This window comes from Cydia strobilella, chromosome 2, assembly GCF_947568885.1.
Source record: "Cydia strobilella chromosome 2, ilCydStro3.1, whole genome shotgun sequence".
Classification (NCBI taxonomy): domain Eukaryota; kingdom Metazoa; phylum Arthropoda; class Insecta; order Lepidoptera; family Tortricidae; genus Cydia; species Cydia strobilella.
The window spans coordinates 10,224,850-10,241,659 of NC_086042.1; the positions used below are offsets into that span (position 1 = coordinate 10,224,850).

The 16,810-nt window shown below is 37.9% G+C and overlaps 1 protein-coding gene across 12 annotated transcripts in view; it reads left to right on the forward strand.

Annotated features, from left to right (window-relative positions):
• LOC134751598 (protein lap4) overlaps positions 1 to 16,810 on the forward strand; it is a 159,227-nt gene that overhangs the window by 45,222 nt on the left and 97,195 nt on the right. For all 12 annotated transcript variants that reach the window (XM_063687095.1, XM_063687100.1, XM_063687121.1 and 9 more), the window contains exon 3: positions 8,574 to 8,742. In XM_063687095.1, coding sequence (XP_063543165.1) covers positions 8,574 to 8,742 — 169 coding nt within the window. The remainder of the gene's footprint in view (positions 1 to 8,573; positions 8,743 to 16,810) is intronic.

The following is a 16,810-nucleotide window of genomic DNA, read 5'->3' on the forward strand; positions in this document are numbered from 1 at the left end:
ATTGTACACTACCAGAACCAACAACTCGTAAAACTCAACGCGCAAAGTTAGTTACTCAGTACATAAATATGACAAGCCTAGTAAAACATAATTGTTTTTCTTGACCCAGGAAATGTTAAACATTGAGAGCTCTTTTACATAACCACCGTTTGACCTACTTCCTACTTCACAGTTTATTGGAAGTTTTAATTCAGTCGGCTTCATTGTATTTAGCCATGGATTACTCCCACCGCTCCGCTCTGCTTGACAAATTATTGATGACGACACGCCCGCTGGAATTCCAGCCCGCGAACCGGAAACCGGGGCGAACTACCGTTAACACAGAGAAATTATCAAACCAGCCGAGAATTGCATATTTATAGAATAGATACTTTGCTAATCACCGTCGGAATGGAATCATTTAGAATCATTTATTCATCAATTGTGCATTACAGGTAATGAATACAGGTGTTATAAACAATTTGTTCTCTGTAATATGTCTTGCGACGTACAATGAGATCTAATCATTTACATATTTAGGTAAAACAGTAGTAGGCACCGTAAACTTGAAAAAAAAAACATAGAGTTAAGTTGCGTAATAAAAAAAGGAAGGGCCTTGAAAAAAAAAACATAGCAGATGACTAATTTGACTTAACGCAGTAGCTTTATAAGAATAAGAATAAGATTTTTCCTCTGAAACCCGTTGACCACAAACGCTGTAAAGGGCTCAAAACGTCGGGATGTATTATAAATTCAATATACGCGATATAATTCGTTTTCATAGTTTTATTTCATGAGTAACTATGGCGGTAACCGAAGAAAATATTAGGCTGCGTTTCCACCAAAGATGTGCGAGAATGTCTAGCAATAGATGCTGTGTTTGTCATGAACCAATATATAGAAACCAAAAAAGCGCAGCTCTATGGAAACAGCTCAGCGGACTCGATGTTTTTGTAAACAAGGGAAAGATGTGTGCGAGGAATGTGTTGCGAGGTACGGTCGCGAGCGAAAAACTAGTCGCTTGACGGTGTTTGTCAGAGGTAGATGTGAAGAGAGCTCGCTACACACACTTGCTACGTATCCTCGCACTGCTCAGCTACCTCGTACATCTGGTGGAAACATTCACAACGTTTCACATCCTCGCTGCGCATCCTCGCAAAACTCAGCTACCTCGTACATCGCTGGTGAACAACGCAGTCTTATACTCGATCTTGAGAAGATTAGTCCTTAGTACCTAGTTAGAGTTAGCAGTATAAACACATGAATGCCAAATGCAATTAACTTATTTAGCATAGTGTGAAATAACACAATCGACTGTTAAGAGGTTGAAGCTGCCTTTAGGGCCAACACACAATTACACGATACGACGTTGTATCGTGGCACGATGCGACGTCGTGTAACGTTGCTACGTCGTGTCGTAGAAAACTACAATGTCGTGTCGTGGGCACTATACGACGTCATGTCACATTGCGACGTCGTGTCGTAGAAACCTACGACAACATCCGACGTTTCCGCTGCCGCCGAAGCGCACTTTTTATTTATAAAATGTCATACGAAAGAGCTGTATTTATTGTCTTTGAATATCTACGAAAATATTAGAGTCGGGCCAAGCAAAACACTGCACAGACTTTGCAATGACAGTATGAGAGTACCGCCCGCCATAAATGCCAAATTCCTATTCACTTTGTCACTTTAAAGTCTGTAAAGAGTTAGCATAGACGGACTCTTCATTCACGTAAGTATTTGATTTATGACAGAGCAAAGAAAAAGGTTTGTTTTCTATAACAACGCATAACTTTTTACATAACAAAATTGAATCCAAATCGGTTTTAGCAAATCAAATTCGACGATATACCGATAGCAGCGCCACCTACCGGGTCCAATTATTTTTCAAACCATCTATGTATACTAAAACCTTCCCCAGAATGTAACAAACACTTTTCTGAAAACCGCATCAAAATTGGTTCAGCCAAACGCGGGATAATCGCGAACAAACAAACTTTTTTTTAAGGCGGTTAAAAATAAATAAATTTTGATGTTTATGATTTATTTTAATCGTCAAACGTCTATGAAATTATGACGTATAAATAAAACTGGCACTGCGTGTGCTGTCAAAATGTCTGCACTTTTCTTGTTCTGTTTTTTTTTTTTTTTTACCTCAGCGCTCCCAAAGACAAATTTGTAGAGGTACGGGTACGGGTGCGAGATATAGGGTAGTACGGGGACGTTTGAAACACTTTATGTTTAACCTGTAACTATTCTATTTTTACAGTTAGAAGGGTTGATGTGCCTGTATTATTAAAGGTTATTTAGTTATTATATAAAATGTGTTTGAAAAGCCTATCGCCCATGGTTACGTAATGATAGGGAATTAAAGAAATTGTGTACATAAGTGTGTTAATTGAAACACAATGTAGGGACTTTTGAAACACCTTAAAATTAATTCATCAAAATGTTTTTTTTATTTCTAATCGTTTTTAAATAACTATCACGGTATTCAATTAGATCAACTAAAGTTCGCAAAGAAATTACAAACATTTCACAATTTACCTGCATCTGAAGATCTTGATCAAAGAAACGGATGCAATAAAAACATTTGAAGCCATCTAGACTTCTTTGTTGTGGTTACCTTATACATATAGCTTAATCAAACGTGTTTTAATGCAACAACAAGATATGACGATAAGGAATTTTAGTAGAAATAGTTGAAGTCGAAAGTTTCAATTATAACAATGCCCGCTCGCCGTCGGCATCGGCAGGGTGTTCATCCTCACACCCTAGAACCTAAATGGTCGCGTACTGTGCGGTTTATGAGGAACTTCCTCCCGCGCACGCTTCGGCCGTGGAATGAGCTAAAATGTCGGCTGACGAGGTTTTCCCGAGGCTGTAGCCCCTCGGGAAAATATGGGGTTCTTCAAAAACAAGTGAACAGGTTTTTAAAGAGTCGGCAACGCGCATGTTATATATCTGGTGTTACAGGCGTCCATAGGCTACGGTGACTGCTTACCATCAGAACACGCCATACACAGTATTCACATTAAACCCAGATATTCCGAGAAATAAAAGAAAAACCAAAAAAGACTTATACTTTTCAAGATGGCGTTTGATCCCCGTGGTCCCCGAAGCTCCAATTTTATGATACGCAAACAGGGATCCCTGAAATTGTAGGTGTCAAATTTCATTACTGTCACTATTGTTTAAACCCCATTTAAGACCTAAAATCTGTTTTTATAGTCACATTTTTAAGTTTTACACATTTTTCCTCCATTTATTTTAGTAAATTTGTATTGCATAGCACTCGTGTACCAATTATGGATCTACTGATGTCTATTTTATTGAAATCCACTCAATAGTTTAGGCGCTAGAAGTAAAAATATGATTTACTATTCGGCGTCCTCTCAAGGCAGCTGTATTGATTTTTCTTTAATAAAACAGGTGTAAACAGGTTGTGAAGGGCAAGAGGAATCTACCGATATGTCCTTTTAAAAAAATCCGTCCAGTATCCTGAGCTACAGGGTGTACTGATTTTCAGTATTTAAACCCATAACCCTACTTTCTGTTTAAGTCGCAGTCGAGTAAAATGTTGATATTGAAGTAGAACGTGTACAAATGTATAGACAAAAGTGGAATTCATATTCCTCCAAGTTTCATATTAAGAGAGGGGCCCCTGAAAGGGTATAAGCGCTTAATCTGGATTCAGCTAATATTTTCTATTTTTTTTTTAATAACCTGTAGTATCCCACTGCTGGGCAAAGGCCTCTTCCTTAGATTTCCATGACTCCCGTTGTTGAGCTGTTTCCGGCCAGTTATTAGTGAAGGTGTCTAAGTCGTCCCGCCATCTCCGCCTGGGCCTGCCACGTCCGCGCTTCTTTTGCGGCATCCACTTGGTGGCTATACTAGCCCACCTATCCGGATGCATGCGGCAGACGTGACCTGCCCAGTCCCACTTCAGCCTAGCGGCCTTCTCCCCTTCGTCAGCTATGCCTGTTCTGGAGCGCAGTGTAGTGTGTGACACCTAGAATGCTGCGCTCCATTGCTCTCTGGCAAACCTTCAATTTGGACTTCTGACTCTCGGTGAGCGACCATGTTTGGGCACCGTAGGTTAGGACAGGCAGAATACACATGTCAACGAGTTTACGCTTTAGTGACATTGGAAGGTCCCCCTTCATTATCTCCTTCATGGACCAGTAGCTCTTCCAGGCGTTTTGAACACGGCGCTCAACTTCCTTGTCTTGCCTGTCGCTGAAAGAGACTAACTGGCCCAAATATATATACTCGTTGACATATTGTATAATCTGCCCGTCAACTTCGACCGTACGTTTCGTGCTATTAGTCATCACATAACAAGATGTATTTTTTCCGCAAAGTTATCTAGGACTTTTTTGTGTAGAATTTAATAAGCTTTAATGTTGCCTTACACCATATTTTCATAGAGAACGTATATTTAGAGTAAACGCAAATTTCTCCAGGATGGTACACATTTTCCAAGATGGCTGCGATTCCTCGAGGTCCCCAAATGTGAAATAGTGTGGACATGAAAAAGAGACCTTTAATTAACATACATACCAAATTTCATAACTTTGGAAGGATTTCGAGGTGAGACTTAATCCGATTGTACTACTTGTGAAAAACGCGGGGACGTTTGAAACGTTTCAATCGTCCCCATGTACGTTGTTTCAACCGTCCCCACGTCACACGTTTTACTTCAAGGACCAATATTCGTTTCAAACAACACTCCATCGCTGTTTAATGGCAGTTAAAATATTCAATAATCCCATCCAAAACACCAAAAGAATTCAAATAGTCAAAATACATAAGGAAAAAAAAACCGAAAAGTATGCGAGCACAGGTCCTTCACTTTATACCGCGAAATTTTTGGACGGCTCCTCAAGACAAGATTACTGCGTTGCTCGCGCGCTCGACGCTATCGGTCCAGGATTTAAGAAGGACTGACCGCAAAGCCTGAGTATTGCGTCACATTGAAATTTGACTTGTTTCAATTATGGAACACCACGCTGCGCTCTAAACCCCAAATAATAGATGTAACTCGGAAAGCGGACAAGTTAAAGTGGGACTGGGCTGGTCATGTCTGCCGCATGCCGAATGACATGTGGGCCAAAATAACCACAGAGTGGGTGCCCCATGAGTTAAACCGGGGATCCGGCAGACCTCGTCGGCGATGGCGGGATAACTTGGACTCCTTTTTGAGCGACTGGCCAGGCGTCGTAGCACGGTACGCTTATCACCATGCCTGTCACGTTCTAACAAGTATGTGAGTGCGAAAGTGACGGACTTAGTGATAGGGGAACCATGCTGCGCGGGCAGATGTAGCTCAAAACCGGGAGGAGTGGAAGAAGAGGGGGGAGGCCTTTGCCCAGCAGTGGGACACAATAGGCTCGTAATAATAATCAATTATAACGACTTTCAATTGTCCCCGTCCTACCCTACCGCATACCCCAAATATGTTAATCGCCCCACACAACTTTATTAAGATAGCAACATAGTGACCACTTTTGCATATAATTTTGAATGCTTCGTTTGCTTCACAACTCTGCTGGCTTATCATTTATCAATTTCTCTTGCTTCACCATGCATGCAGTATTATCCTGATACGAAGATTCCGTCGTAACGTACGTGACGCCCAATAGTTTTATTTACGTCTTGCACAGGGTGCCGTCAATTGAAGCCAATTTATATTTATAAAGATCGAAATGTGTACCACATTTCTCACTTAGCCATTTGATTTCGGTTGTAAATAGTACATTATTGTCGAGGCTCGGAAGTAGCTACTTGCTGGCTTCGGATTCGTTTTAAACGGACGACCTTGGGAGTCCGTTTAATTGAATCCGAAGCCAGCAAGTAACCTTCCTGCCGAGTCATATATATAGTGCTTTTCTCAAAAATGGCGCAATAAACACAAATATGATAGAAATATTTTACAGAAGCAACGTTCTTACGTATATATCACAGACTACAAAGACATGTATATATTTTCACAGAAGATTTGCTTTGCCGCCTTTTTATTTTTTTTAATTGAAAAACGAAGTGTATTTTTCTGCCGAAAATACGCCAACCTATTTGAGACAGCTAAATAGTCGCAGTACCAACATTATAATAATAAGTACTGATCGTCTGTTTGGCTGTTTAATGGTATGGCCTTCATTTGATATGACCACTTCAACTTTTAAAAAGTTTGGAACTCGATAAATAATGGAATTTGTATGCAACATTGCAGTCCCGAAATCGAGACTGCAATGTTTTTAACTTTTCAATTTTTTGACTGACCATAAACTACGCACTTCGCGACCTAATTTTTAACCGGCAACGTCGACTTTGCCGTCCATTTTTGAGAAAATAATTATAACATGTCAATCCCCCTTTTTTAAGGGTTCTCAAAAGGAAAAGCAGAACCCTTATTTAAGATTACCCGTGTCCCGTGTCTATCTGTTTGTCCGTGTCACAGCCAATTTTAAATAAATAAAACTAATGGCTCTGTGAGCTGTAGACCTCGCGAACATAACGTCTAAATTGAATAGACGTGTGGCTACGCCATTGTAAAGAATTGCCAAACAATTAATCGACAACGAGAATCGGTTGCGAATTGTGACCTGTAGAGCATTTAGTTCTCCAACAAGTCTGTACTTTAGCTAATACCCTTCAAACTAGGGTGTTGGGTACTTTTCAGCAACACGCTTATTTTTTACTGCCATCCAACGAGTAGGTTTGGTAATACATGAATATTTGCAATTTTCGAAGTCAAATTATATAATATTATTATTTGTATCTCCTCGGATTTCACGGGCCTATAAATCCCGGTCTTTTGATAGGCTTGCGTGGGGATATAGATCCAACACGTAGAGGCCCCTTGGAGAGCTTTAATGTCATGTAGAACGCCTGCTGGAACCCGTTCACAGGTGCAACAATAGACACCCATGAACCGGTCGCAGCAGGCATTGGGACTATTGTAGAAAAAGTGAACAGTATACCGGTCTATGGATTGAAGTTTGGGTGGACAATGAGACTGGGCTATTGAAAAGAAGTCCGGACACCTGCCATAACAATGCTAACACACGTTATCGAGGCAGGTGGTGACTTGCCGCTTACTAGATGGGCCCCTGAAACTGCCGTCGTGAAGACGACCAGGAGCAACACCGGTGTGAGCGGCTTAGGGGTGTCGAGAGGTGTGCGCCGCTTTCTACCCAGTGACTGATTTTAACAGCCACTGTGCCAACTCGCGTCTTATGCATCTTTCACTTCCACCCCTGGAGCATATAGCTCTTACGACTCCCCTCTGGACGGCCAATGAAGGCAAGCCAGAGCTGAGAGTCATGCGGGTCCCCTTGGGGTCCACTCCGACCGACGAAGACACGCCGGAGACGGAGACCCTGACCGACTCTCTGGAGCACTCGGGTCCGTGGGATCGTCACTCCCCAACAGCTCGCCACAAGCTGCCCTGCGGGCATATTATTATTATACACATGAATTATATCTAAAGAAAGATAAAAGACGTAGCTTTTGTTTTATTTCAGATACAACCATGTAAAAAAGAAAATTAAATAAATAGGGTTTAAGGGATCAAAATCACCTTGACAGGCCGCGTATTTTTTACACGACTTCCCAAAAAAAGGAGTTTTTTGCATGCTTTTTTATAACTTTTTTCTGAATACCTATTACATAGAGTTATGCAAAACTTAGACTTTCAATTATATTGTAAGTAATTCAGCATTAAATAAGCGATCTGTATGTACCTATAACTTTTAAATTTAATCAGTAAAAATCTTTGTGACACAACTTATGACCTGACTAAGTACATGAAACATGACTTAATAATTACCTCCGTAAATATCCACGAAGTAAGTACATAATCTTGAGAATTAATTTTTAGCCCTTGGGCCCTTAACGTTGAACAAACTTTGTTAGTGTTATCATAAAGAACAGACGCTCTGATAAATATTCTAATAAAGTTTATTAAAATTTTATGAAGCTAAGAAACGAAAAAATATTTGCTTTAGCGAACAAATTCTTCTTCGCTTCTTTTAAAAACGAATTAAGTAATGCGAAAACTTAATCTCAGGCAAATTATATACTAACATTTCGAGCTCCTTGCGTTTGTATAATTAATAAATTAATCAATTTTAAAGTAAGGCTGGTTTCTTGTCCATGTGCCGAATACCATAATAGCTTATAACATAGCATAGCTAGCTTAGCATAGCTTTCGATTACCATAATCGCCCAGTCAAAAGAATTTCGGATGCAGAGATCGTTTCTCTATCAGTGCCTTTTATAGTCATTATTTTCAAGCCATGGTTTTGAACCTGCCTGACGAGTCAGTTACAAATCATGCATTCATATTTATATTATTGCAGTCAGATAAACTATAATTGAGGACAATGAAAACAGAGTCACTTTGTATATAAATTTTATATTCTTTTTTTACAAAATGACTCGTTTTATTGACGAATAAGTAACACGCACAAACCTATATAAAACAGGCATTCTTCTTCTTTGGGTGCCGTCTGCCTGCAAATTAAACAATTCTTCGGCTATTCTAGTCCTATAAAGTTACCACTTGTTAATAGCCATTGTTTCCCCAGATATTCCCGACATTCCCGAGGACATCAAGAAGCTGCGGGCGCTGCAGATCGCGGACTTCAGCAGCAACCCGATCCCGCGGCTGCCGGCCGGCTTCAGTCAGCTCCGCGCTCTTACCGTGCTGGGACTTAACGACATGTCGCTCACCAGTCTACCCAGTGATTTTGGCAGGTGAGAGACGCTCGCTAGATTTTTTGCTATAGTTTGTTGATACCCTAATAGTGGTAAAATTAGACGGCAGACCCGATAGCAGGCATAGTTAATGAGTGATGCAACTATAAGGTGTTACAATTTACATGCTCATAGCTGACCCTGAGTTAGGCGAGTATTCATTGTATTGACCGCTCATTATCGATTGTCAATAAGGCTACCGCAATATAGAAATAATTGGATTTTGTCATCAACGACCTCCGCTAACATAGTAGCTACTAGGTACTTTTTGACTGAAAAAGTCACAAATGATTATCTAATAAAAGGATAATCATCTAAGCAAGTAGTAATAACGAAAGCCTCAAATTATGTTCTAGTACCTAATACTTATATATAGTCGATAACTTATATATAAAGAATTAATATTAATGTCAAATAATTTATTTGTGCTATAAAATATATATTCTACATGTATACGTGCAAATACCAACGTATTCCGTTTGCTGTCATATTTTTGCATCAAAATATCATTCAATATACTACATAATAACAGAGGTAGGTACAATCGTTTACGATCACGCCATGCAGCAAATGGTTTCTTTAGTAAATGACATAATGACGCGACGGTAAAAAAGCCAAATCTTTGTCCGAGTTAAACTCGTAATGACCCTAGGATCACTTAGAAATCAAAGCAATTTATATCGGTTAAATTGTGGCTGTGAAAGTGATTGTCTGGTTAAAAAATGTGTACAACGGGATTTGTATGCGATTAGTCGATTACCTGGGTCTATATATAAACGCAAGTACCTACGTAGGTATGTGCATGCGAAAGCGAAAGTTTGAATGGGAAAGTTTTGGAGCGGTCGAGCGAGCTTGATAGGTGGCTATACAAACACTACGGTAAATTCGCTTGTATGCCTATTATCCCTGAAATGTTTATACGTTTTCTCTCCGTGGTAACTAACTCTGTATTCTAAAACTAAAACTTTTTAAACCACATTTCTTACGCTTGTATTAATTATCGTTTGTTAACTGAATTCTTTAGTGTCAATATTGTTATCTTATCATGAAAGGTGATCCTGTACCTTTATGTTTTCTGTCACCGTCAATGTCGATTGGTCACGCTTGAGATGACTATAATATTGTTCCATTAAATCTGTATGTAGGTATTTATTTATCATTATTATCGTTTTACTATAAATAAATAATCTAACCTGTATGAACATTTTAATTTTAAAGTTCAGAGGAAGTGTCTTATTTGTCAGACATTCAGAGGTTTTCCCGAGGGGCTACAGTATGGAGTTCTTCAAAAAAGGAGTGTACAGGTTTTTAAAGGGTCGGCAACGCGCGTGTAATATCTCCGGTGTTGCAGGCGTCCATAGGCTACGGTAACTGCTTACCATCAGGCGGGCCGTATGCTTGATTGCCACCGACGTGGTATAAAAAAAAATAGAGAAATATATGAACAAAAACAAGAATGTAGAAACAGGCAACAGATAATGTAGAAAGGGACAAATAAGCAAATGTACAGTAAGCTGCAGAGTTAAGTGACTCCCCCCTGCAAACGAATTTCTGTACACGGGCGATCACTTAACTGGAGTCTACTATACGAGGAGACATTGACCCTTATTCTTATTATCTACAAATAAATTTCTTACATACATATAAAATTGTTAAGTCTTCACGTGCATTCATGACGTAAAGCAATGTCTGACAAATGAGACACTTCCTCTGAACTTTTCTACCCGTGGTGAAAAGGTAAGGGTTCTTGAAACGGTATCTGTCGGGCCAGCAAGCGGCGACAAGCATCTGACCTCATTGAAAGATTCCACATGTCGAAATGGATAGAAAATAGATAGAAATCTTTCAGGGCGTTTGTACTACCGCGATAATATTTTTTCCCCTCACTAGCTCGGAAAGCCGTCTTTTATCCTTAAAAACAAGCGGGGAAAAACGCATTTTATCCACTAGTGGGGAAAGTAATTTGACCTTGGATGGAGCGTGTTTAAGTAGCTTGACAGATAAATCGATATTAATTATCATTAAATATATGGGTTGAGAATCTAATAAAAAATACTAGTAAGTAAGTAAATATTCTTTATTGCACCAAAATTATACATTTTACATACATGTAAAACTACAAAGAAATATTTAGATTTACCCTTATTTAATGATTTTAAGTCATAAACCTTAAAATTCCATAATAAACGTTTGTTTTTTAATAATTATGTTAAATATAATTCTGACGCACAAGTTAAGTCGATGCAATTTCAAACCGCATCATTGACATTTCATACGTCAGAAATGTCAACATTGTCAAAATAGTTATTTGTTATACAAGGGTGCAAAGTTGTATTTTACCCGCGAGTGTTTAAACACACGAGAAGTAAAATACATTTGCACCCGTGTGTAACACAAAACTTTTCCCCTCACTATAGCGAGGAAAGTGCAACATCCACAGGCGTTAGATCATCTTCATCACTGGAATCACTAATTTTTTTTACGATAATACGATATTATAACAGAAAACTCTGGACGTTGTCGTGTCGGAGTCGGTGAGATAATTTTTGTTGACAATGTTGACATTTCTGATGATGCGTTTTGAAATTGCATCGACTCAACTTGTGCGTTCAGAATAACATTCAACATCATTTAAAAAAACAAATGTTTCTTATGGAATTTAAGGTTTATGACTTAAAATTATTAAGTCATAATAAATAAAGCTAAATTTGGTATTTTTTTATTAAATTCTGAAACCATTTATTTAATGATAATTAATATGGAACGAACCATTATTATGAGCGTTTTACGTTTTGTTATCTGTCAAAAGCTATTTAAACACGTTCCATCCAAGGTCAAATTACTTTCCCCACTAGTGGATAAAATGCGTTTTTCCCCGCTTGTTTTAAAGGATAAAAGACGGCTTTCCGAGCTAGTGAGGGGAAAAAAATTTTACTTAATAACTTCTCACGTAAAAGTACAGAATTTCCAGTTTTTTGTTATAATATCGTAAAAAAATGAGTGATTCCAGTTGATGAAGATGATCTAACGCCTGTGGATGTTGCACTTTCCTCGCTATAGTGAGGGGAAAAGTTTTGTGTTACACACGGGTGCAAATATATTTTACTTCTCGTGTGTTAAAACACTCGCGGGTAAAATACAACTTTGCACCCTTGTATAACAAATAACTATTTTTTTCTTCAGAACCGCAGCACTAAATTACAGTGGTATTTCACTCAATGCTTCGGACGCGATCGGCTCACGTCACGACTGCTCCGAATAGTCATTAAGGCACAATCTAATAAGGAATTAGGAGGAGAACGCGACATACAGCTCATATACGTTTAGTGACGCTGTCAAATATAGGTTATGTTGAACAATAAAAATTCTGTATGTAGTAAAAACTCAAAAAATGCGCGTTTTCTCAGCTACCTAATAGCTAACCTAGCTAGATCGATTTTTCGCCCCCGAAAACCCCCATATAGCAAATTTCATCGAAATCGTAGAGCCGTTTCCAAGATCCCCGAAATATATATATAAATAAATACATATATACAAGAATTGCTCGTTTAAATGTATGAGATATATATTATTATTATAAGTTAGCGGTTAGCGGACTGTCAATATCCAATTGTCAATTGTATATGTACCCACTAACATATACCTAACAGTAAGCTACCCTATTCAATTACATTTTCTTTACCTTCTTGCTTTATACAGTATATCAATGCTAACCTCTCAAGGCCCAACAGACAAGAAAGATAAACAAGTGCACTTTATCCTTACTTACTTACAAACTTTTCGGTACGGGCCTTGTTTCGAAACTTACCTTTGTAGTCATTAGAGATAGTTTAACATTACAGTACCCTTCGTTGTGCGTGGTCCAACACGCAATTTTCCGTTCTTACAAGCTTTTATTTAACTTGCAATGTATGTATAATCTTACAAGCTAAATTAGACCCAGTTTCCATTATTCGATTGAGCTGTAAGTTGAGCTGATATGTATGTAAGTTGGGTGACAATGCAATATTATGTTGCCGTCGAGCTGATCTGATGATGGACACGGGACGTGGCCATAGGAACTGTAATAAAACAACGCAACCTAATTGTTTTTGGATTTGTTAGAATTGTCTCGATGAGTATTAGTTGCCTGTTGAAAAGAAAAACCGGCCAAGTGCGAGTCGGACTCGCTTTCCAAGGGTTCCGTACATTACACAATTTTTAACAATGCATTTTTTTATGTGAAACGTGAGTGAATTGGTCTTTAAAAAACCCGTAGGGGTTGGATCAAAAACTAAGTAATTAAGTCCGACTCATTTCTAATAGGTTTTCCTGTCATCTATAGATAAATAACTATTTTGTGTATTTTTTTCCAAATTTTAGACCCAGTAGTTTCGGAGATAAAGGGGTCATTTTTTGCCTATTTTCTTGAATAACTTCAAAACTGTTTAGCTAAAAAATATAAAAAAATATATTTGAGATACTCACAATAAGCTATATCATTTGATATATAACACGATATAGTTTGAAAAACTTTATTTTTTAATTTTCTCATTTACCCCCTAAAAAGTGGCTCCCATGTTTAAAATTAATTTGTTCACGACACATGTCCAATTTTGGGTCACAAACTTACATATGTGTACCAAATTTCAACTTAATTGGTCCAGTAGTTTCGGAGAAAATACGCTGTGACAGATGGACAGACAGACAGACAGACGCACGAGTGATCCTATAAGGGTCCCTTTTTTTTCTTTTGAGGTACGGAACCCTAAAAAGTACTATCAGATATAAAAGCTGGAATCAAAAATTACGTCTAATCGCAGCTTAAACCCAGTTTTAATGTGGTTCTAATAAACTTAGATTTCAAATGCTAATAAACCGTTCTAGTGTGGCTATTGCGGCCCGGTAAGACGTAAACAAAACCGCCTATTTGTGTGAGCTGTCGACGTCATTCAAAAAAGTAAATAACGTATCTATTGTATTGTATATTTATCAAGAGACTGCGTATAATATGCATTTTTAAATTGATAATAAATAGTTAGGGAACTGGTAAAAAAATTATGTACTGTATGTACTTGAATTAAGTAAGTACCTACTCTTATTAATGAGTAAAAACAATTCGTTTCTCTTGAAGAGTCTTAAAGCATTTAGTAATTGAAGCATTAGTTGCCACAGGTTTCTAATGATCGTAATGGCACAACCAAGTGTAAATGTACAAACGCATTGGAATGACGTCTGATGATGTTGATGAATCACGCTAGGTTGTCTTACTTGCGGTTCGGAGACTGACGGAGGCACTAAGTACAGTCGCCATCAGATATATCGGAGCGGCCAAGGTGTTCACAATATTTAAACACGCGCTCTAACGCCTTGACAATAGAGGCGTGTTCAGATATTTGTGAGCGCCTTGCCCGCTCCGATATATCTGATGGCGACTGTACGACATCTGCCTAGGAATGCGGTTTCAAGGCTCTAAATATTGAGCGTTAAAATAAATACTGTTAGTCTGTAAACATTTTAAACAATTAATTGGTGCTTATATATCATACGATTAATACGCAATGTCATTGTAGTACCAGTACAATGAGATTTTTGTCAATGACTATCAGGCCAATTCGAACAATGAGATACGACATCTACTAGTTCTACAAATTAGATATGTCAGTGTCAATAATTAAGTTTCTTCAAACAAAAACGTCATTTTTAACACTGACATCAGGCCTAAGGAACTCTCCGCGCGAGCTCGGATTTATACCTACGACTCGCTTCCCGCCGGCGGGACTCAAGCTAGCCAGTTGGCTGCCACACGCGCTCACGCACGCACGTCACCGCGCGCTATGCCAAAGAAATGTCTTCGTCACGAACAAATAACACAGCCTTGTAGTGTGGATGGATGCAGAAACAACAAAACAAATAAAAAATATAGTTTTTTCCTCTTTCGACGGATGAGGAAAAGTAAGTAGACATTCTCAATATACCTACTGTTATTATTTTTACGATAGTTACAAGCTACGTAGGTACTATTAAATTGTTTTTAAGATGTAGGTAATGTTTTTACGACACATTTATAGTTAGATATCTACCTAAGTACACAAGTACAGTTTGAAAGAAGCGTCGGCAACCCTAGCGTTGTGCCGGTGCGCGCGGTGCGGGGAGCGGCGCGTTGAAGGTCACTCCATTGTATTTTTGTGTAGGTATCAAAACGGTAGGTATTTGCGTTTTCTTTGAGAGATAAGTATCTGTTCGTAAGAACTGTTATATAATCTGTGCTGACATATCTAATCCATATCGTTTGTAGAACTAGTAGATATCGTATCTCATTGTTCGAATTGGCCTGTTTGTCAATTGTAAATCTCATAATGTAGCATTAAATGGGCAGTATCACGACATTGAAATTGAAATATCTCAAAACATGGCGTTATTCATAAACGCGTTACTGTCCCTGAATAAGCTATGAATCGTTTGTCTTTATCTATCATTTTGACTTATTTAGTAAGAAAGGGATAAAACATAATTTAACTAAATTAGGTCCGTAAAGTTTTATGAGTAACCCCTTTACAAGTTATTTTTCCTCTCCCCGACTACAAATGGTGCAAAATCTAACAATCGTTTTTTAGGGTTCCGTACCCAAAGGGTAAAAACGGGACCCTATTACTAAGACTTCACTGTCCGTCTGTCTGTCACCAGGCTGTATCTCATAAACCGTGATAGCTAGGTAGTTGAAATTTTCACAGATGGTGTATTTATGTTGCCGCTATAACAAAAAAATACTAAAAGTAGAATAAAATAAATATTTAAGTGGGCCTCCCATTAAACAAACGCAATTTTTTTGCCGTTTTTTGCGTAATGGTACGGAACCCTTTGTGCGCGAGTCCGTCTCGCACTTGGCCGGTTTTTATGTAAGTGATAAATATAAATTGATAATCCAGTTTTAAATAGTTTAGTCCATCTTATTAAGAAATATATACCTAGGTAAACTCGTTTTTAGGCAATAAATGTTCTTGGTTAAAATAATTCTAGTCAAAAATTCATCTTATTGCTTGAAACCCATGTATGTGAACGTCCTCGGCCTACTTGATTGTTACCGACAAACCTAGAAATGCATTTAACACCTCTTATCAGTAACGTGTTGTTTATGCGAACAGTCTCACGATATTTGTAGTACGTGAAACACGTTTTATCGTGGCTAGCTGTACTAGCTGGCTAGCATTTGTTTTAAGACGTCGTATAACTGGTTCTGATTTAATTATACTACTGTAATAGGATTTATGCTGCACAGCCTACATTCTTTACTGATAGAAATATGTATTATTTTCTGCGTTTTTAAAAACTTTGCGGGGAAATTAATTCTCAGGCAATAAATAAAGCCTAGTTCATATAGAATTTTTTTATTTTATTTATGGCGGGAAAAAATGACAATTACAGTTCAATCACCAACCTTCAAAGTATTCATGGTGAAAATATTATTTCGCTGGCTTTATGCATTCAAAAATATATGTAAATAGTCTGTTTTTTTGTTTGTTTTAATAACAGTTGCTGTTTAATGTAACAGAAAATTATACCTTTTTCAACTTGATGTACTTTTCTTATTGTTGGTTATATCTGGGTAATTATTTTTTAACGTTATATAGAGGATGTTCACAGTCACTTAGTATGTATTTTGGAATGATCCATGACTAAATAGTCATTTTCAATTTTGAGCAGTTCAAAGACAACTGTGGATTGTGAAATTTTTGAACGTTTTCTAATAATTTGTTAGACGAAGTAGTGAAAATGTTACAGTATATTTGTGATCTACTCACAAAGCCCTTTCATTTGATATCCCACATGGTATGATAAAAAAAAGTAAAAAACTTTGTAATGCCGACTTTTTGACGTCACAGCAACTACCCCCACCACTTTCGCGCTTGTCATCTCATATATTTGTGTTCAGGACATCACACTGAATGCACTGATACCAAATATGTCCATATTTGCGACGACATGAGCGAAAAGTAACCTAAAGCCTGTTTCGCCAAGCCACTATATTTAAAATTCACCATTCATAACTTTTTTATATCGTTCGCTTAAAAAAATATCAATTTTCTAG